Source organism: Pristiophorus japonicus, chromosome 9 (assembly GCF_044704955.1).
Source record: "Pristiophorus japonicus isolate sPriJap1 chromosome 9, sPriJap1.hap1, whole genome shotgun sequence".
Taxonomy (NCBI): Eukaryota; Metazoa; Chordata; class Chondrichthyes; family Pristiophoridae; genus Pristiophorus; species Pristiophorus japonicus.
This window is the reverse complement of record NC_091985.1, coordinates 159,127,279-159,149,210: the sequence shown is the minus strand read 5'-3', so window position 1 is coordinate 159,149,210 and position 21,932 is coordinate 159,127,279. Positions and strand designations below refer to the sequence as shown.

General features: G+C 50.4%; 1 protein-coding gene across 1 annotated transcript in view; it reads right to left on the bottom strand.

Annotated features, from left to right (window-relative positions):
- LOC139273942 (cobalamin binding intrinsic factor-like) overlaps positions 1-21,932 on the bottom strand; it is an 81,508-nt gene that overhangs the window by 16,216 nt on the left and 43,360 nt on the right. The window contains exons 3-4 of the mRNA XM_070891015.1: positions 3,348-3,536; positions 2,116-2,265 (exon numbers count right to left, since the gene is read on the bottom strand). Of these exons, the coding sequence (XP_070747116.1) occupies positions 2,116-2,265; positions 3,348-3,536 (339 nt within the window). The remainder of the gene's footprint in view (positions 1-2,115; positions 2,266-3,347; positions 3,537-21,932) is intronic.

Genomic DNA, 21,932 nt, shown 5'->3' with positions numbered 1-21,932 from the left:
TGCCGTGGCTTGTGCAAGGCACCATGAAATGCTTAATCTCGAGCAACAGGTATAAACTGGACAAATGCCGTCACAAAACAAAACTCATGAATGCAAAGAGACAAAATGTGAGAGGTAAAGACGTGGATAGATATAGAAAATGGAGATAGAGATAGACAGATGCTATATAGATAAAAGAGGCGAGGGCCCAGGGGCAGCACGGACCTGCCCACACTGCGATATGTGTGCGCACTAGGTCTGTGCAGCAGAGCTGGTCTCCAGTCGTCTTGGTTAATCCTTGCCACTGGACCAAGACCTAGCTCTGTTTTTTAACGTGTGGTGGCTGGTGTGCAACGGCCACCCCACATTAAAAAAATCCACGCACAGACATCTTCCACCCTTCAGGATGTAGTTCAGGACCTGGAATATTAGGTCCTTCATTGAAACACCTGTGAACTCTTCCTTTTTTACCGTGGAAACAAGTCATCCTCGCTTCGAGGGACCACCTATGATGATGATGATGATAGATAGAGTGTGTGAGAGAGAGAAAAACACAGGTAGAGTGAAAAAAAGAGAAATGCAAGGGCAAAAGAGATGGAAGGAAGGAAGAAAGGTAATGAAGGAAAGAGGGGAGAAGGAAAGAGGCAGAAAGAGAGAAAGAGAGATGGAAAGAACGAAAGAAAGATAGAAAGGAAAGCAAACGAGGAATGAAAGAACAACAGAAAAGAAAGATAGAAAGGAAGAAAACAAATCAGTTTAAATCCCTGGAAAGTTGAGTGTCTGCTTGGTGTAGTACATTGTTTCCCTCACCATAAAACAAATTGTGGCAACTTCTTGTTCGAAGGTAAATCTAATTTAAAACATCTCTTTTGTCTGATACTGGATAAACTTGGACAAGATGAATGTGCACTGAGTATATATAATTACAGGCAGTAATAAAAACGGAGACTGCTGGAAACCCCGGCGGGTCAGGCTGGAGAGAGAAATACAGTTAACATTTCGGGTGACGGGTCATCGACCTGAACCGTTAACTCTGTTTCTCTCTCCACAGATGCTGCCTGACCCGCTGAGATTTACAGCATTCTCTGTTTTTATTTCAGATTCCAGCACCCGCAGTATTTTGCTTTTGTTATTACAGGCAGTGTTTGAAAACCTAAACTGATCGCGCTTTCTCTGTGAAGGCTCAAGGAAATCATTTAGAGATGAAAGCCTCATGTATTGTTATAGAAATGTCTGAATAATACTTAAATCCCACTGAGGCTGGAGCAGAGAAGTTGGAGGTCCTCTCAGATATTGTCCCAGAAATCCCGGTTTCTTCTTCCCGCGGGCGTTCAACTAAAAATAGGAGAAAAGATGTTCACTTACCTTTTGATCGAACACTCGCCAGAGATCCCGGACTCGAGGCCTCCTCTTCTTGCGCAACAGAGCGCGTTCACATCGGGATGTCCACAGGAGTCACGTGGGCCTGGACACCCAATCACAGTAAAGTATTTTCTATTCATAGTAATAGGAGTTTTGTAAGTCCGAAACTCCTATTACTATGAATGAGAAACACACTCAAACACCCAAACACTATATAAAATATTTAAAAAACACCGCACATAAATACACTACAGAAATTAAAGTTGATAGAAATGTTTTTGAAAAAAATATATATTTGTTGCTTTTTTAAAAAAGTTTTAATTATGGTTTAAAATAAAATTACCTGAGTGGGCAGGGGTTTTAACATAAATATGTATTTGAAAATGTTATTTTTAATATGTTTTCAATATGTTTTTAAACTCTTACGCTGGCAAAAGTAGACTATGCACCTGCTTTTACCGGGCGCAAGAGTTTTAAGGACATTCGCAGGGCCAGAGATGGGCAAATAGCCCAATCTCTGCCGTGGGAATGTTCTCGCTCCCAAGATGTGGATGATCTGTCAAGCCAGAAACTTGACAGATCGGAAAAGCCGGTTTTTGGAGCATGCGCATTGCGCGCCGAAAACCAGCTTTTCCGATGCCTTCCCGGGTACATACACACTCCGTACACACTCAGTACGGACCCAGGGAGGCCGGGATTTCAAGAGCCGATGTCTCCACCCATCAGCCAGAGGATGTAACTTAACTCTCTTATTATACTGTTTGCGTTACATGCCTAGTTTATTCATGTCCTCCTTTAGCTTGCCATCTAGCAGCTTCACCAGATTAACTTCGTCATTCCCATCCGAGATACTGGCCGGGTCAAGGCAGGCGGATCGGAACGCTAACGTGTAGAGAGCAGTCAGGCCAGTGGGAAAATTTTCACCTGCAGAGAAAGAAGGAGAAACGTGGGCAAGAATACCATTCACATCTACTCCAGCAAGCTTAGCCACAACTTGCAACGGCTTGTTTCCTCTATAGTTTCATTCTGTGGGGCGTGGCAGAGACATTCACAGATGCTGTTGCCTCATTCTTCCATTCATCCCATCAGTCAATGAGTCAGTAACCATGTGCTAGTCGTTCTCGTGTCAGTAGTGTTATCAGTTCCACTCAGAGCCATTGAGGCTGCAATTACATTCGGGTGGGGACCGCAGTCTGGCATCAGTCGCTTGTCAAAGCCCCCAGTCGATATTCAGTCCCCTTGGGGCAGATTTGCCGCTCGACTGCGCTCCGTGTTTGGCCCCGGAGCGGCGGCAATGGCGGCGGTGAGATGTTCTGGGCGGGCGGGCGGTCAGCCTCCAGCGCCCCGCGGCAATCCTCGGGTCCGGTTTAGCGGCAGCGCGGAGCAGCACCGCCCGGAAGAGCTGCGCCGGTCGGTGCAACGTCCCTGGTAGTGACACTGGCGCGAGTTTGAACTATTGCCCGATCCGCAGCGCGCCCCACAGTGACCGCCTGGGAAATCGGGGCGGTCCAACGATACCGACAGCGGGGGGAGGTAAGTAATGGACACCTAAGGTGAGTGTGATTGTATTTTCCTTGAATTACTTTTGTGATTTGTTGTGGTTATGTTCTGGGAATGTTTTTGTGGGGCTTTTTAGGTTTGTTTCCCTCCACCCCCGCCCCACCCCCGCCAGGCATCTCTCGGAGCGCTCCCAGCCCGGCACTTTAGCTCTGGAGTCTCCCACCCTAATGCCCCGAGAGGGGTGTACAACACCTCCCTTAGCGCTGCACCCCACACTCAGGGACCAGCTGCCCAATGTTACTGACTGAGGCGCAAACTGTTCCCGGGCGCTAACTTTACCGCCCTGCCGCCATTACCGCCCCGAAATCAGCAAAGCCGAAAATCCAGCCCTTTGACTTTGCCAGGACTGACTATCGGGCATGTGGTCTGGTGCGATTCCTCCTGATTTACGTGGCCACCCATGGCCGGTGTCTCTGGGTGGATCTCTTTCAACGCTGAACGCTTACCTTGCTTCACCTTTCTGACGGCGGTCTTGGCGAGTTGCTCCTGAAATCGGTCCTCCCCTTCCAGGTTGTGCCGGTTGGCCAGGCGCAGAGCGAGGAAGGCGTCGGGATAGGGGTCGCCGGGGCTCTCCGCACGCCGCAGCAACGTCCTGAGGAGGGAATTGACCGCGGGCCTTTCCGACTTGGGTAAATCTGTCAACACACAGTGAGGCACGTTTAACGGCAGCTTTCTATAGCTGCGAACAGTCTCCAGGGGAATGTGCACCGAGGCCATTCGGCAAATAACTCAAACTGCTCTGATGGATCGGCCGTGTCTGGCCATCTTCTAACCATATCATCACAGATATCTTTCCCATTGACAGTGAAAGCCAGTTTTGTTGCCCACTGTGCTGACATTGGCGACACACCCTGGATATTTTTAAAAATTCATTCTTGGGATGTGGGCATCGCTGTCAAGCCCGGCATTTATTTCCCGTCCCTAACTGCCCTTGAGAAGGTGGTGGTGAGCCGCCTTCTTGAACCGCTGCAGTCCGTGTGGTGAAGGTGCTCCCACAGTGCTGTTAGGGAGGGAGTGCCAGGATTTTGACCCAGCGACGATGAAGGAACGGAGATATATTTCCAAATCAGTTTGGTATGTGACTTGGAGGGGAACGTGGAGGTGGTGGTGTTCCTATGCGCCTGCTGCCCTTGTCCTTCTAGGTGGTAGAGGTCGCGGGTTTGAGAGGTGCTGCCGAAGAAGCCTTGGTGAGTTGCTGCAGTGCATCTTGTAGATGGTACACACTGCAGCCACGGTGCGCCGGTGGTGGAGGGAGTGAATGTTGAAGGTGCCAATCAAGCGGGCTGCTTTGACCTGGATGGTGTCGAGCTTCTTGAGTGTTGTTGGAGCTGCACTCATCCAGGCACTTATTCTAGGAACATGGGCCCAAATTTCTCCAGGAATTGCTCCATTTTTTTCTGGAGTATCTTTTTAGTTGCAATTCTGGACATTTAATTTGCGCCAGTGTAAGTGAGTTAGTTAGGTTTTTTTTTAGTTTTGTTTTTTTTTTCAAAAGTGGGCGTTCCCAGCCACCTACACCTGTTTTGGCCATTTAAGCCAGCTCGGTCAGCAAATAGTTGCTCCAAACTAATTTAGGCCAGTGTATGTTGCCACTTCTGTCCGCACAGAAAAACCTTACCTAGAGTTAAGGAATCAGCGCAAGTAACTACATTTAAAGCACCACCAAGCACCAGACAAAGCACAAAAAGTAATAAGCATTCAATAAAAAATAAAGAACCGAAGTAAATAATTAAGCTAACAAATAAAGAACTGAAGTAAATCCTACCTTCAACTAAACTCGGCAGCGGCTGGCCGTGCGGGAGTCACTTCGGCCTGGGATAGGTGCGGGAGAACGCAGCATCTGAACCGGGGGCGGGGGGAGGGGAGGGAGGGAGAAGGTTCAACGCGGCAGGCTGGGGTGGGGGGGTGGGGCTGGGGGTGATGGGTGTTGAACACAGCATCTTAACGGGAGGAGCGGGGAGGGAAGAGATCCACAGCAGGCCCACCCCGGCCGGTGCGGGCGTCCCTCTGACCAGAGCTAGGTGCGGGAGGGAGGCTAGGCTGGTGGCTTCTGAATGGAGGGAGGGAGAAGGCTCAACGCGGCAGGCTGGGGGGGGGGGGGTGGCGGGGGGGAGGTGGTGAGGGCTGGGGATGGTGGGTGGTGAACGCGGCATCTGAAGGGGGGGAGAGAGGGAGAAGCTGAACTCGGCAGGCTGGGGGAAGTGGTGGGTGGTGACGAGGAGGGAGAGAGAAGTCACATGACTGAAAGGGGGAGGAGTTAATAAGCCATTGCGCATGCGCGACCGCACCAACGCGCATGCGCAACGCTGCCGGCACTCAAAGAGATGCTGGACCCTAACCCCGCCCCCCCCTGCCGGCTCAGTTAACCCAGCACGGCCCTAGCTCCACCCTTCCCCTCTCTCATTCTGCTGCACCATGCTGCGGCTGAAGAAGACCCAAGGATTGGCCAGAATTGTAAGTGAACTTTTCGGCGCACTTTTTCTTCCAGAAAGTCATCGCACCTCATGGAGGTGTGCAGGGGGGGTAAACTTAAGCCCATAGGAACAGGAGGAGGGCATTCAGCCCCGCAACTGAATTTACCCACCTTAGCTCCTTATCCTTGGATCCCCTCACTGAACAAAAATCTAGTGATTTTAGTCTTGAAACCTGTAATTATCCGGCATCCACAGCCTTTTGGCGGAGTGAGTTCCAGATTTTACTTCTAATGCTGTTTGAGTAAAATAGATTTTCCTCCTTCCTCCCAAAACCTTTGATTGCAACCCCTGTTTCTAGGTAGTTAAACTGTTCATTATGGTGAATAATGTTCTACCTGGTATGTCTGTTCACTTAATAATGTCAAACACTTAAATGGAGTCAATTCCAGTGTGGGAGACCAGCCAGGAGTGCATTGGAATAGTCAAGTCTGGAGGTAACAAAGTAGTCTGGATGAGGGCTTCAGCAGCGGATGAGCTGAGGCAAGGACGGAGACAGGCGAATTTACAGAGGTGGAAATATGCGGTCTTAGTTATGCTGCGGATATATGGTCGAAAGCTCATTTCAGGGTGAAATATGACACCAAGGTTGCGAACAGTCTGGTTCAGCCTCAGACAGAAGTTGGGGAGAGGGGTGGAGTCAGTGGCTAGGAAACGGAGCTTGTGGCGGGGACCAAAAACAATGGCTTCGGTCTTCCCACTATTCAATTGAAGAAAATTTCTGCTCATCCAGAACTGGATGTTGGACAAGCAGTCTGACAATTTAGAGACCATGAAGGGGTTGAGAGAAGTGGTAGTGAGGTAGAGCTGGGTGTCATCGGCGTACATGTGGAAAGTGACGCTGTGTTTTCAGATGATGTCGCCAAGGGGCAGCATGTAGATGGGAAATAGGAGGGGGCCAAGGACAGATCCTTGGGGGACACCTGAGATAACGCTGCGGGAGCGGGAAGAGAAGCCGTTGCAGGTGATTCTCTGGCTACGATTAGATAGTTAAGAATGGAACCAGGCGAGTGCAGTCCCACCCAGCTGGACGATGGTGGAGAGGCGTTGGAGGAGGATGGAGTGCTCAATCATGTGAAAGGCTGCAGACAGGTCCAGGAGGACGAGGAAGGATAATTTGCCTTTGTCACAGTCACAAAGGATGTCATTTGTGACTTGATGAGAGCCGTTTCGGTACTGTGGCAGGCGCAGAAACCAGATTGAAGGGATTCAAATATGGAGTTGCGAGAAAGATGGTCACGGATTTGGGAGGAGACAACACGTTCAAGGACTTTGGAGAGAAAAGGGAGTTTGGAGATGGGGTGGTAGTTTGCAAGGACAGAGGGATCGAGGGTTGTTTTATTGAGGAGAGGGTGATGATGGCAGATTAGAAAGAGAGGGGGACAGTACTTGAGGAGAGAGAACCGTTAACAATGTTGGCTAACATGGGAGTCAGAAAAGGAAGTTGGGTGGTCATCAGTTTAGTGGGAATAGGGTCAAGGGAGCAGGAAGTGGGTCTCATGGACAAGATGAGCATGGAGAGGTCATGAGGGGAGATCGGAGAGAAACTGGAGAAAGATGCGAGTTCAGGGCTAGGGCAGGGGGATTTTTAGAGAAAGTTTGGCCCAGTGGGCTAAGGGTAGGAAGGGAAAAGGCAGAGGCGGCCGAACGGATGGTCTCAATCTTGGAGATAAAGACGTTCACGAGCTCCTTGTTATGTATGTAAACAGTGTAACTGTGTGAGACTTGTCACCAGAGAGCGCAACTGTTGGAGGCCCAAGGGTCACCTGCACACCTCGTGCAAGGGAGTATAAAAGATTGTCTGCCATGCTGCTTAGGCACTCTGGAGTTGTATTAAAGAGACCAAGGTCACATCAGTTTTAGCTCACAGTACTCAGTCTTGTGGAGTTCTTCAATACTTAACACTCCTCACAATTACAGTTACAGGTGAGGATGGAGACTGGGGAGAGGGGTTTAAAAAGGTGGTTAGCAGTGGAGAATAGAAGCTGGGGATTATCTTTACATTCCAGAATGATTCTGGAATGGCGAGTGATTTTGGCAGACGAGAGCAGGACCCGATAATGCTCTGTGTGGTCCAGCCAGACCTGGCGGTGAATGGCTAAACCAGTTTAAAGCTACCCCTGCAGAGTCCGCTGCCCATCTCCTGACCTTGTGTATCTCTGTTCTCACCGAGCTCTTTCAACTGCCGCAACGACGCTGGAACTTGACTTTGATCAGGGGATCCCTCACCAACAGGACCAGGTTGCTGTACTGACCGCACTGTCTGACCCCAACGGCTGTGGCTCTGTTCCGCTCTCAGTCGCTTCAAGTCTTCAGCTGCTGGATTATTTTCTCAAATTGGGTTTCTGCTATCCTGGACTCTCTCAACATCGAGGGGGGCAAAAATTCAAACCCGTCCCGTTTGAGGGCTGTACCGGCCGCTGGCCGGGATTTCCTGCGGCAGGCGGGGAAGTCCAGCCCCGCGACCAAAATTGGGCCCACCGCCCCCGAGGGGAAGTGCAACGCTAAAGCTCACGCTTGCGCGGCTATTTTATACACTTTCACCGCCGCGCCTGCCCTTTGATCGGAGCCCCGCGACCACCCCGCGAAGCTGTCGCTACCGTCACCTGCGGTAGCTCCACGGGACCGCTGCCGAATTTTCACTCCGGGGCGAACACGGGTCGCTACGCACCTTGGTGATGTTGTGATCGCCAGAGCAGCGGCCTGGGGCGCTACCAGTTAACACCGCCGCTAAACCCCCCCCCCGCCCCCGGGATTTCATAAGTCACTCGCCACACCACGCCCGGGGGATAGGCCGTTTGCACCCCGTTAGCATCCCCAGTGGCACTAACGTTTGACGCAAATGACCCGAATTCCTTCCCCGGACTTACGGGCTCAATTTTCCCCAGTGATTTGCGCTGTTTTTTTGGAGCAGGCTGCTTTTTCTGGCCTAACTTAAAAATCCAGTTTCCCCAATCAATTTGCACCAGTGTAACTCAGTTAGTTACGTTTTCTTTTCCTCAAAAGGGGGCGTAACCTGCCACCCGCGCCAATTCTGGCCATTTGGGGAACTTTGGCCAGCTGAGAGTTGCTCTATTTCTGCTTAGACCAGCGTATGTGGCCTCTTGAGAAAACCCTTGCAGAGAGTTAAAGAAATCGGTGCGGGTAAGTAAATCGGAGGCCATTCGGCCTGGGCTAGGGGCGGGAAGCGGAGCAGGTCTGGAGCGGCACTCACTCGTACCAATGAGGGTCGACGGGGGAGGGAACGCACTGACCGGCACTCACTCGGGCCACAGCGGACCGGGACCGGCACTCCTTCTGGCACACACACACACACACAAGCTGCTCTTTAAAAATGGCCGATTGCCAACTGGGAGCTGTACTGCGCATGCACGGCCATTTCAGCGACATCAAGAACGCCAGTTTTTTCCCCGCGCATGCGCAGAAGCCCCGCTGCTTTTTCCGGCTCAGACTGCAGGCTCCACCCCCAAGGCGACTGGCCACGCTGCGCGGATCCAGATTACAGCACAAACATCGCACATGTTTTTCTGACGCGTTTCTGGACCTAAATAAGCGGCGCAACTCTGCCAGAAAATGGGTTTGGGGAAAATTGAGACCTACGTTTCTGCATTGAACTACACTCCATCACACCCAGGCACTGGGTAACACTGTAAGACTCACGCGCTGTATCCCTAATTCTGCTGCTAAAAGATTTTTTTTCAATAACCTTTAAACTGCGGCTGTGTGTCTCTGCCGAACTGGTTCTCATCAGCATCATCGTAGGCAGTCCCTCGAAATCGAGGATGACTTGCTTCCACTCTAAAAGTGAGTCCTTAGGTGACTGAACAGTCCAATACGGGAATTACAGTCCCTGTCACAGGTGGGACAGACAGTGGTTGAAGGAAAGGGTGGGTGGAACTGGTTTGGCGCCCGCTCCTTCCGCTGCCTGCGCTTGTTTGCTGCGTGCTCTCGGCGATGAGACTCGAGGTGCTCAGCGCCCTCCCAGATGCTCTTCCTCCACTTAGGGCGATCTTTGGCCAGGGACTCCCAGGTGTCAGTGGGGATGTTGCATTTTATCAAGGAAGCTTTCAGGGTGGCCATGAAACGTTTCCTCTGCCCACCTGTGTTCGAAGATCAGGCTCTCAAATCTGGCACCAAGCTTATGGTCTACAGGGCTGTAGTGAAACCCGCCCTCAACCTCCAGCTCTCTACCCTTCAAATAACTTCTGGCCTTCACCCCCCTGTTACACCTGTCCCTGAATTCAGACAGCGGTGCGTCGATTCTCCGTGCTGGCCCCATCCTGCTTCCATCGGCTTTGTCCCTCCATGGGACCTCTGACTGTGACCCTGGTCTCCCGACTATTATCTCCAACCTATTCCCTCCATGGGACCTCTGACTGTGACCCTGGTCCCCCGACTAGTGTCTCCAACCTATTCCCTCCATGGGACCTCTGACTGTGACCCTGGTCCCCCGACTAGTGTCTCCAACCTATTCCCTCCATGGAACCTCTGACTGTGACCCTGGTCCCCCGACTAGTTTCTCCAACCTATTCCCTCCATGGGACCTCTGACTGTGACCCAGGTCTCCCGGCTAGTGTCTCCAACCTATTCCCTCCATGGGACCTCTGACTGTGACCCTGGTCCCCCGACTAGTGTCTCCAACCTATTCCCTCCATGGGACCTCTGACTGTGACCCTGGTCCCCCGACTAGTTTCTCCAACCTATTCCCTCCATGGGACCTCTGACTGTGACCCAGGTCTCCCGACTATTATCTCCAACCTATTCCCTCCATGGGACCTCTGACTGTGACCCTGGTCCCCCGACTAGTGTCTCCAACCTATTCCCTCCATGGGACCTCTGACTGTGACCCTGGTCCCCCGACTAGTGTCTCCAACCTATTCCCTCCATGGGACCTCTGACTGTGACCCTGGTCCCCCGACTAGTTTCTCCAACCTATTCCCTCCATGGGACCTCTGACTGTGACCCAGGTCTCCCGGCTATTGTCTCCAACCTATTCCCTCCATGGGACCTCTGACTGTGACCCTGGTCTCCCGGCTATTGTCTCCAACCTATTCCCTCCATGGGACCTCTGACTCTGACCCTGGTCTCCCGACTATTGTCTCCAACCATGGCTAATCTGATCATGGACTCAGCTCCACTTCCCTGCCTGCTCCCCATAACCCTTTACTCCCTTATCGCTCAAAAAATCTGTCTATCTCCACCTTAAATATATTCAATGACCCAGCCTCTACAGCTCTCTGGGGCAGAGAATTCCACAGATTTACAACCCTCTGAGAGAAGAAATTCCTCCTCATCTCAGTTTTAAATGGGCGGCCCCTTATTCTGAGACTATGCCCCCTAGTTTTAGTTTCCCCTGAGTGGAAATATCCTCTCTGCATCCACAGTTCATGGCTGATCAGTATGTTAACTCCATTTACCCGCCGTCTTACGAAAAGAATTTAAGGAGCTAGGAGCTAAATTAAAAAGTAGGACCTCAAAAGTAGTAATCTCGGGATTGCTACCAGTGCCACGTGCTAGTCAGAGTAGGAATCACAGGATAGCGCAGATGAATACATGGCTTGAGCGGTGGTGCAGCAGGGAGGGATTCAAATTCTTGGGGCATTGGAACCAGTTCTGGGGGAGGTGGGACCAGTACAAACCGGACGGTCTGCACCTGGGCAGGACCGGAACCAATGTCCTAAGGGGAGTGTTTGCTAGTGCTGTTGGGGAGGAGTTAAACTAATATTGCAGGGGGATGGGAACCTATGCAGGGAGACAGAGGGAGACAAAAATGAGGCAAAAGCAAAAGACAGAAAGGAGATGAGGAAAAGTGGAGGGCAGAGAAACCCAAGGCAAAGAACAAAAAGGGCCACTGTACAGCAAAATTCTAAAAGGACAAAGGGTGTTAAAAAAGCAAGCCTGAAGGCTGTGTGTCTTAATGCAAGGAGTATCCGCAATAAGGTGGATGAATTAACTGTGCAAATAGATGTTAACAAATATGATGTGATTGGGATTACGGAGACGTGGCTCCAGGATGATCAGGGCTGGGAACTCAACATCCAGGGGTATTCAACATTCAGGAAGGATAGAATAAAAGGAAAAGGAGGTGGGGTAGCATTGCTGGTTAAAGAGGAGATTAATGCAATAGTTAGGAAAGACATTAGCTTGGATGATGTGGAATCTATATGGGTAGAGCTGCAGAACACTAAAGGGCAAAAATCGTTAGTGGGAGTTGTGTACAGACCTCCAAACAGTAGTAGTGATGTTGGGGAGGGCATCAAACAGGAAATTAGGAGTGCATGCAATAAAGGTGCAGCAGTTATAATGGGTGACTTTAATATGCACATAGATTGGACCAGCCAAACTGGAAGCAATACGATGGAGGAGGATTTCCTGGAGTGCATAAGGGATGGTTTTCTAGACCAATATGTCGAGGAACCAACTAGGGGGGAGGCCATCTTAGACTGGGTGTTGTGTAATGAGATAGGATTAATTAGCAATCTCATTGTGCGAGGCCCCTTGGGGAAGAGTGACCATAATATGGTGGAATTCTGCATTAGGATGGAGAATGAAACAGTTAATTCAAAGACCATGGTCCAGAACTTAAAGAAGGGTAACTTTGAATGTATGAGGCATGAATTGGCTAAGATAGATTGGCTAATGATACTTAAGGGGTTGACTGTGGATGGGCAATGGCAGACATTTAGAGACCGCATGGATGAATTACAACAATTGTACATTCCTGTCTGGCGTAAAAATAAAAAAGGGAAGGTGGCTCAACCGTGGCTATCAAGGGAAATCAGGGATAGTATTAAAGCCAAGGAAATGGCATACAAATTGGCCAGAAATAGCAGCGAACCTGGGGACTGGGAGAAATTTAGAACTCAGCAGAGGAGGACAAAGGGTTTGATTAGGGCAGTGAAAATGGAGTACGAGAAGAAGCTTGCAGGGAACATTAAAGCGGATTGCAAAAGTTTCTATAGGTATGTAAAGAGAAAAAGGTTGGTGAAGACAAACGTAGGTCCCCTGCAGTCAGAATCAGGGGAAGTCATAACGGGGAACAAAGAAATGGCAGACCAATTGAACAAGTACTTTGGTTCAGTATTCACTAAGGAGGACACAAACAACCTTCCGGATATAAAAGTGATCAGAGGGTCTAGTAAGGAGGAGGAACTGAGGGAAATCTTTATTAGTCGGGAAATTGTGTTGGGGAAATTGATGGGATTGAAGGCCGATAAATCCCCAGGGCCTGATGGACTGCATCCCAGAGTACTTAAGGAGGTGGCCTTGGAAATAGCGGATGCATTGACAGTCATTTTCCAACATTCCATTAACTCTGGATCAGTTCCTATCGAGTGGAGGGTAGCCAATGTAACCCCACTTTTTAAAAAAGGAGGGAGAGAGAAAGCAGGGAATTATAGACCGGTCAGCCTGACCTCAGTAGTGGGTAAAATGATGGAATCAATTATTAAGGATGTCATAGCAGCGCATTTGGAAAATGGTGACATGATAGGTCCAAGTCAGCATGGATTTGTAAAAGGGAGATCATGCTTGACAAATCTTCTGGAATTTTTTGAGGATGTTTCCAATAAAGTGGACAAAGGAGTACCAGTTGATGTGGTATATTTGGACTTTCAGAAGGCTTTCGACAAGGTCCCACACAGGAGATTAATGTGCAAAGTTAAAGCACATGGGATTGGGGGTAGTGTGCTGACGTGGATTGAGAACTGGTTGTCAGACAGGAAGCAAAGAGTAGGAGTAAATGGGTACTTTTCGGAATGGCAGGCAGTGACTAGTGGGGTACCGCAGGGTTCTGTGCTGGGGCCCCAGTTGTTTACATTGTACATTAATGATTTAGACGAGGGGATTAAATGTAGTATCTCCAAATTTGCGGATGACACTAAGTTGGGTGGCAGTGTGAGCTGCGAGGAGGATGCTATGAGGCTGCAGAGTGACTTGGATAGGTTAGGTGAGTGGGCAAATGCGTGGCAGATGAAGTATAATGTGGATAAATGTGAGGTTATCCACTTTGGTGGTAAAAACAGAGAGACAGACTATTATCTGAATGGTGACAGATTAGGAAAAGGGAAGGTGCAACGAGACCTGGGTGTCATGGTACATCAGTCATTGAAGGTTGGCATGCAGGTACAGCAGGCGGTTAAGAAAGCAAATGGCATGTTGGCCTTCATAGCGAGGGGATTTGAGTACAGGGGCAGGGAGGTGTTGCTACAGTTGTACAGGGCATTGGTGAGGCCACACCTGGAGTATTGTGTACAGTTTTGGTCTCCTAACTTGAGGAAGGACATTCTTGCTATTGAGGGAGTGCAGCGAAGATTCACCAGACTGATTCCCGGGATGGTGGGACTGACCTATCAAGAAAGATTGGATCAACTGGGCTTGTATTCACTGGAGTTCAGAAGAGTGAGAGGGGACCTCATAGAAACGTTTAAAATTCTGACGGTTTTGGACAGGTTGGATGCAGGAAGAATGTTCCCAATGTTGGGGAAGTCCAGAACCAGAGGTCACAGTCTAAGGATAAGGGGTAAGCCATTTAGGACAGAGAGTGGTGAACCTGTGGAATTCTCTACCACAGAAAGTAGTTGAGGCCAATTCACTAAATATATTCAAAAGGGAGTTAGATGAAGTCCTTACAACTCGGGGGATCAAGGGGTATGGCGTGAAAGCAGGAAGGGGGTACTGAAGTTGCATGTTCAGCCATGAACTCATTGAATGGCGGTGCAGGCTAGAAGGGCTGAATGGCCTGCTCCTGCACCTATTTTCTATGTTTCTATGTTTCTATGTCTTTCCATAACCCCTAATACCCTTGACTAACGAAAAGTTTTGAAATTTTCAACTGACCTGGCCCTTTTGGATATATTGGATATATTCAAGAGGGAGTTAGATATGGCCCTTATGGCTAAAGGGATCGAGGGGTATGGAGAGAAAGCAGGAAAAGGGTACTGAGGTGAATGATCAGCCATGATCTTATTGAATGGCGGTGCAGGCTCAAAGGGACGAATGGCCTACTCCTGCACCTATTTTCTATGTTTCTATGTTTTAGGGGAGAGTGTTCCAGATTTCCACTACCTTTCATGTCCCACCTGTGACAGGGACTGTGGCTCTCGTATTGGACTGTTCAGCTACCAAAGGACTCATTTTAAGAGTGGAAGTGAGTCTTCCTCGATTCTGTGGGACTGCCGATGATGATGATGACCCCTTGTGTGAGGAAGTAATTCCTGACATCACCCCGAATGACCTAGCTCTAATCTTAAAGCTGTGTTCCCTTTCAATTAGTAAAGCAAATGGTATGTTAGCCTTAATTCAAAGGAATTGTAGTACAAGAGTACTGCAATTATATAGGGCCTTGGTGAAACCACATCTGGAGTATTATGTACAGTTTTGGTCTTCTTACCTGAGGAAGGGTATATTTGCCATAGGGAGTGCAATGAAGGTTCACCAGACTCATTTCTGAAGGGAATTGTCCAATGCGGAGAGATTGAGGAGACTAGACTTATATTCCTATTTAGAAGAATGAGAGGTGATTTGATTGAAACATATAAAATTCTTAAGGTGCTTGACAGGACTGAGGGAGTGCTGCACTGTTGGAGGTGCCGTCCTTCAGATGAGACATTAAACCTAGGCCCCGTCTGCTCTCGCGGGTGGACGTAAAAGATCCCATGGCACTATTTGAAAGAAGAGCAGGGGAGTTATCCCCGGTGTCAATATTTATCCCTCAACCAACATCACTAAAACAGATTATCCGGTCATCATCACATTGCTGTTTGTGGGAGCTTGCTGTGCACAAATTGGCTGCCGCGTTTCCCACATTACAACAGTGACTACACTCCAAAAGTACTTAATTGGCTGTAAAGCACTTTGGGATGTCCGGTGGTCGTGAAAGGCGCTATATAAATGCAAGTCCTTCCTGTCCATTTTTATCTTCCTCAGTTGAGGTAGAGTTTACACCTCTGCCACGATGATGGACAGAATAAACCAGGGTGTTAAGTTTTCCTGTACAGCACCCCCCAATTAGAAATTTTTATCTTCAAAGAAGAAGGAAAAACACAATCGAGAATAGTTAGCATTTATTACTTGGGTTCTGTTGGCCTTCCATATATCCAGACATCCCAGTGGGATAAACTTGTAGATCAGACTGCCTGTCGAGTCAATTACCGGGGGTAATTGTGACCTACCTCTCTGTTCAGGATCCCATTGGATTGGGTGGAGTGCCAGTGTTACACCCTGCCCACTATTACTCTCCATTGACTTCATCGGAGAGTAAAATTGGACAAGGTGTAAAACCAGCGTTGCACCTGATCCCGTCAGTCCCCCGCCAGGCGGGTTAGGTTGAAATTGCCCCTCAATGTGTTTATAGGAACCTAGGAACAGGTGGAGGCCATTCAACCCCTCGAGCCTGCTCTGCCATTCAATGAGCTCATGGCTGATCTGCGACCTAACTCCATATACCGGCCTTTGCTCCATATGCCTTAATACCTTTGGTTAACAAAAATCTATCAATCTCAGATTTAAAATGAACAACTGAGATAGCATCAATTGCCTTTTGCGGAAGAGAGTTCCAAACTTCTACCACCCTTTGTGTGTAGAAATGTTTCCTAATTTCATTCCTGAAAGGTCTGGCTCTAATCTTCCGAATCATCTCTTCATTAAAACCCTGCCTAAAATGTGGCAGCCCCGACCTGCGAGAGACCATCAGCGGCAGGTCGGGGCCATAAAAGGAGGCGGCGAGCGGCGGCGTACAGCGCAAGCTGGTACAGGAGAGTGACGGCAGCAAAGAGGGATGTTATCAAGGTCCAGGTCATTGACTGCAGTGCGGGCAGGTACTGCAGGAGCGGCAAGGTCGGGGCGAAGGAGCGGCGAGAGATCGTAGAGGGATGTGATCGGGGCCCAGGAGAGGTGTGAGTTCGGGGCCCAGAAGAGGCGAGGGCCCAGGGGCAGCACGGGCCAGCCCACACTGCAATATGTGCGCACACTAGGTCCGTGCAGCAGAGCAGGTCTCCAGTCGTCCTGGTTAACCCTTGCCACTGGACCAAAACCTAGCTCTGTCAAGCCTGTGTGGTGGCTGGTGTGCAACGGCCACCCCACGTTAAAAAAATCCACCCACAGGCATCTTCCACCCTTCAATATGTAGTTCAATACCTGGACTATTAGGTCCTTCATTGAAACACCTGTGAACTCATCCCTTTTTTGGCGTGGAAGCAAGTCATCCTCGTTTCGATGATGATGATGATGCATAAAACGGGAGGTAGGGATAGGGTTCTAATTTTTAGTAAATGTTATTTTATTTTCGTTCAATTTTACGTAAAATGTACATTTTCATGAAACTCGAGTTTATTTGTTTGGATCAACGGCATTGTTATGTGTGGAAAGCAACAGTTGAAGAATGGAGGCATAACTTTAACGTGATATGGTAGAGTCAATGTGTGAGTCAGCAGGAGATGTTGTGGATTCATTGCTTGGTAGAATAATCGAGTAGACCAAAACAAATACCTGAGAAAAGAGTACTCATGCTCTCAATAGGCTCAATTTTGCCCAAGCCCATTACTGGCGTATTGCCAGAGTTATGCCAGGTTTTTAGGTCCAGAAATGCGCCAGAAAAACATGTCCAAATTTTCCCCGATCTTTATACTGCAATCCGGAACCGTGCAGCGTGGCCAGTCACCTCGGGGGTGGAGCCTGCTGTCTGTGCCGAAAAACGCAACCGGGCCTTCTGCGCATGCGATGGGGAAAAAAATTACGTTTCTGTCGTCGCTGAAATGGCCATGCATGCGCAATGTGGCCCCAAGTAAGTACCTTTCTGGTCCACTGTGGCCCCGAGCGGGTCAATCCTGGTCCACTGTGGCCCCGAGCGAGTCAGTCCTGGTCCACTGTGGCCCCGAGCGGGTCAGTCCTGGTCCACTGTGGCCCCGAGCGAGTCAGTCCTGGTCCACTGTGGCCCCGAGCGAGTCAGTCCTGGTCCACTGTGGCCCCGAGCGAGTCAGTCCTGGTCCACTGTGGCCCCGAGCGAGTCAGTCCTGGTCCACTGTGGCCCCGAGCGAGTGCCAGTCAGTGCACTCCCTCCCCCGCAGACACTCTCCGGTCCCCGAGCGAGTGCTGTCCTGGTCCACTGTGGCCCCGAGCGGGTCAGTCCTGGTCCACTGTGGCCCCGAGAAAGTGCCAGTCAGTGCGCTCCCTCCCCCGCAGACCCTCTCCGGTCCCCGAGTGAGTACCGGTCCAGGTCCGCTGTGGCCCTGAGTGTGTGCCTTCCCGTTCCACTGTGGCCCTGAGTCAGTACCGGTCCTGGTCCGCTGTGACCCTGAGTCAGTACCGGTCCTGGTCCACTGTGACCCTGAGTCAGTACCGGTCCTGGTCCGCTGTGACCCTGAGTCAGTACCGGTCCAGGTCCGCTGTGACCCTGAGTCAGTACCGGTCCTGGTCCGCTGTGACCCTGAGTCAGTACCGGTCCTGGTCCACTGTGACCCTGAGTCAGTACCGGTCCAGGTCCGCTGTGACCCTGAGTCAGTACCGGTCCTGGTCCGCTGTGACCCTGAGTCAGTACCGGTCCAGGTCCGCTGTGACCCTGAGTCAGTACTGGTCCTGGTCCGCTGTGACCCTGAGTCAGTACCGGTCCTGGTCCGCTGTGACCCTGAGTCAGTACCGGTCCAGGTCCGCTGTGACCCTGAGTCAGTACAGGTCCTGGTCCGCTGTGACCCCGAGTCAGTACCGGTCCAGGTCCGTTGTGACCCCGAGTCAGTACCGGTCCTGGTCCGCTGTGACCCTGAGTCAGTACCGGTCCAGGTCCGCTGTGACCCTGAGTCAGTACCGGTCCAGGTCCGCTGTGACCCTGAGTCAGTACCGGTCCAGGTCCGCTGTGACCCTGAGTCAGTACCGGTCCAGGTCCGCTGTGACCCTGAGTCAGTACCGGTCCTGGTCCGCTGTGGCCCTGAGTCAGTACCGGTCCTGGTCCGCTGTGGCGATGAGTCAGTACCGGTCCTGGTCCGCTGTGGCCCTGAGTCAGTACCGGTCCAGGTCCGCTGTGGCCCTGAGTCAGTACAGGTCCAGGTCCGCTGTGACCCCGAGTCAGTACCGGTCCTGGTCCGCTGTGGCGATGAGTCAGTACCGGTCCAGGTCCGCTGTGACCCTGAGTCAGTACCGGTCCTGGTCCACTGTGGCCCTGAGTCAGTACCGGTCCTGGTCCGCTGTGGCGATGAGTCAGTACCGGTCCAGGTCCGCTGTGACCCTGAGTCAGTACCGGTCCTGGTCCACTGTGGCCCTGAGTCAGTACCGGTCCTGGTCCGCTGTGGCCCTGAGTCAGTACCGGTCCTGGTCCGCTGTGACCCTGAGTCAGTACCGGTCCTGGTCCACTGTGGCCCTGAGTCAGTACCGGTCCTGGTCCACTGTGACCCCGAGTCAGTACCGGTCCTGGTCCACTGTGACCCCGAGTCAGTACAGGTCCAGGTCCGCTGTGACCCCGAGTCAGTACCGGTCCAGGTCCGCTGTGACCCCGAGTCAGTACCGGTCCAGGTCCACTGTGGCCCTGAGTCAGTACCGGTCCAGGTCCGCTGTGGCCCTGAGTCAGTACCGGTCCAGGTCCGCTGTGGCCCTGAGTCAGTACCGGTCCAGGTCCGCTGTGGCCCTCAGTCAGTACCGGTCCAGGTCCGCTGTGACCCCGAGTCAGTACCGGTCCTGGTCCGCTGCGACCCTGAGTCAGTACCGGTCCAGGTCCGCTGTGGCCCTGAGTCAGTACCGGTCCAGGTCCGCTGTGGCCCTGAGTCAGTATCGGTCCAGGTCCGCTGTGGCCCTGAGTCAGTACCGGTCCAGGTCCGCTGCGACCCTGAGTCAGTACCGGTCCAGGTCCGCTGTGGCCCTGAGTCAGTACCGGTCCAGGTCCGCTGCGACCCTGAGTCAGTACCGGTCCAGGTCCGCTGTGGCCCTGAGTCAGTATCGGTCCAGGTCCGCTGTGACCCTGAGTCAGTACCGGTCCTGGTCCACTGTGGCCCTGAGTCAGTACCGGTCCAGGTCCGCTGTGACCCTGAGTCAGTACCGGTCCAGGTCCGCTGTGGCCCTGAGTCAGTACCGGTCCAGGTCCGCTGTGACCCTGAGTCAGTACCGGTCCTGGTCCGCTGTGGCCCTGAGTCAGTACCGGTCCAGGTCCGCTGTGACCCTGAGTCAGTACCGGTCCAGGTCCGCTGTGACCCTGAGTCAGTACCGGTCCAGGTCCGCTGTGACCCTGAGTCAGTACCGGTCCTGGTCCGCTGTGGCCCTGAGTCAGTACCGGTCCAGGTCCGCTGTGACCCTGAGTCAGTACCGGTCCTGGTCCGCTGTGGCCCTGAGTGAGTGCCGGTCCAGGTCCGCTGTGACCCTGAGTCAGTACTGGTCCTGGTCCGCTGTGGCCCTGAGTGAGTGCCGGTCCAGGTCAGCTCCGCTTCCCACCCCTAGCCCCGATTTCCATACCTGCGCAGATTTCTTTAACTCTCCGGAAGGGTTTTCTGGAGAGACCACATACGCTGGCCTAAGCAGAACTGGAGTAACTCTCAGCTGGCCAAACTTACCTAAATGGCCAGAATTGGCGTAGGTGTCAAGTTACGCCCCCTTTGGATGAAAAAAAAACTTCCCTAAAAAAAACATAACTAAATGAGTTACGCTGGGGCAAATTGATTGGGGAAACTGTGGATTTTTAAGTTAGGCCAGAAAAAGCGGCCTGCTCCAAAAAAAGGTGCGAATCACTGGGGGACATTTGAGCCTAATGGTCCTTTCTGGGTTGGGTTTTCTCTGGTTGCAATGATGTGAACTGAAGTTAGGAAGTAATAGAAAGCCAAGGACTGGAGCGGAGCAGTTCTGACGTTGTAAATATTCATGTTATTGAATGCTGCTCGGTGTCCAGAAACTTGACTGAGGAGGGAACCTGCAAAGTTCCGGGCACATTGAGCTTGAAAAGTAACCAGAGGATGTGAACTCAAGAAATAGTGTTTAGGACTAAACCAAACCAAAGGAACATGAAACAAAATAGTAAAATATTTTACAGGGACATCAACAATAAAATGAAGGTTGGGATAGGAATAGGGCCATTAAGGGATAGACAGGATAATACCACAGGTAACAATAGAGAGATGGCAGAAATATTAAATCATTATTTGGCTTCAGTATTTACCAGGGCGATAGAACAGGTAGACATGACATTGGATGATGAGATTAGTTATGAGATATGTACGTTTAAAATAAAAAGAGGGGATATGTTAAATAAATTAATCAAACTCAAAGAGGATAAAACCCTGGTCCGGATGGATTGCATCCACGCATTTACTACACATATTTAATAATTTGTTAGAAAAAGGTGCAGTGCCAGAGGACTGGCAGATAGATAACGTAATAGGAGGATAGAGCATGTGCAGGGAATTATAAACCACTCAGCTTAATATTGGAAAAATAATGGATTCCCTACTAAAGGAAAAATAGAAGAACATCTGGAAAACCAAAATATAATAATGACTAGTCAGCATGGATTTCAAAAGGGAAAGTCTTGCTTGACCAACCTCATTCAATTTTTGGAAGAGGTAACAGAGAGAGTAGATAATGGTTATGCAGTAGATGTAATTTATCTAGATTTTCAAATTATGGTACCCCATAATAGACTGATGAACAAGGTCAGAGAATGCGGAGTCTGGGGACAGGTAGCAGAATGGATCGCTAGCTGGCTTCAAGACAGAAAGCAGAGTGTAGGGGTAAAGGGTAGCTATCCACAGTGGCAGAAGGTGGGTAGTGGTGTTCCACAAGGATCAGTGCTGGGACCACTGTTGTTCATAATTTATATTATCGATTTAGACTTTGGAATCAAAAACACAATTTCTAAATTTGTGGATGACACCAAATTGAGGGGCGACAGTCAATACTGAGGACGATGCAACAAATTACAGGAGAACATTAATAAACTTGTCGAATGGGCATATAATTGGCAAATGAAGTTCAACACAGGTAAATGTGAGGTATTACATTTTGGTAGGAAGAATGGGGAAGTCACTTATTACTTGGAGGGTGCGAGACTTGGTGGGGTAGAGGAACAAAGGGATCTCGGAGTACAAATACACAAATCACTAAAAGTTGCCACACAGGCTAGCAAGACTGTAAAATTATGAAAGGTTTTGATCGAGTGGATACAGAGAGAATGTTTCCAGTTGTGGGGAAGAGCATAAATATAAGATCATCACCAAGAAATCCAATAGGGAATTCAGAAGAAAATTCTTATTTAGCCATGATCATATTGAATGGTGGTGCAGGCTTGAAGGGCCGAATGGTCTACTACTGCTCCTATTTTCTATGTTTCTATGTTTCTTTACCCAGAGTGGTGAGAATGTGAAACTCACTACCACAGGGAGTGATTGAAGCGAATAGTATGGATGCATGTAAGGGGAGGCTAGACAAGCATATGAGGGAGAAGGGAATAGAGGGTTATGCTGACAGAGTTAGATGAGGAAAGATGGGAGGAGGCTCGATTCGAGCATAAACACCAGCATGGAATCATTGGGCCGCATGGCCTGTTTACATTGAGCTGGTAATTGGGATTAGACTGGATGACCTTTTGTTGGA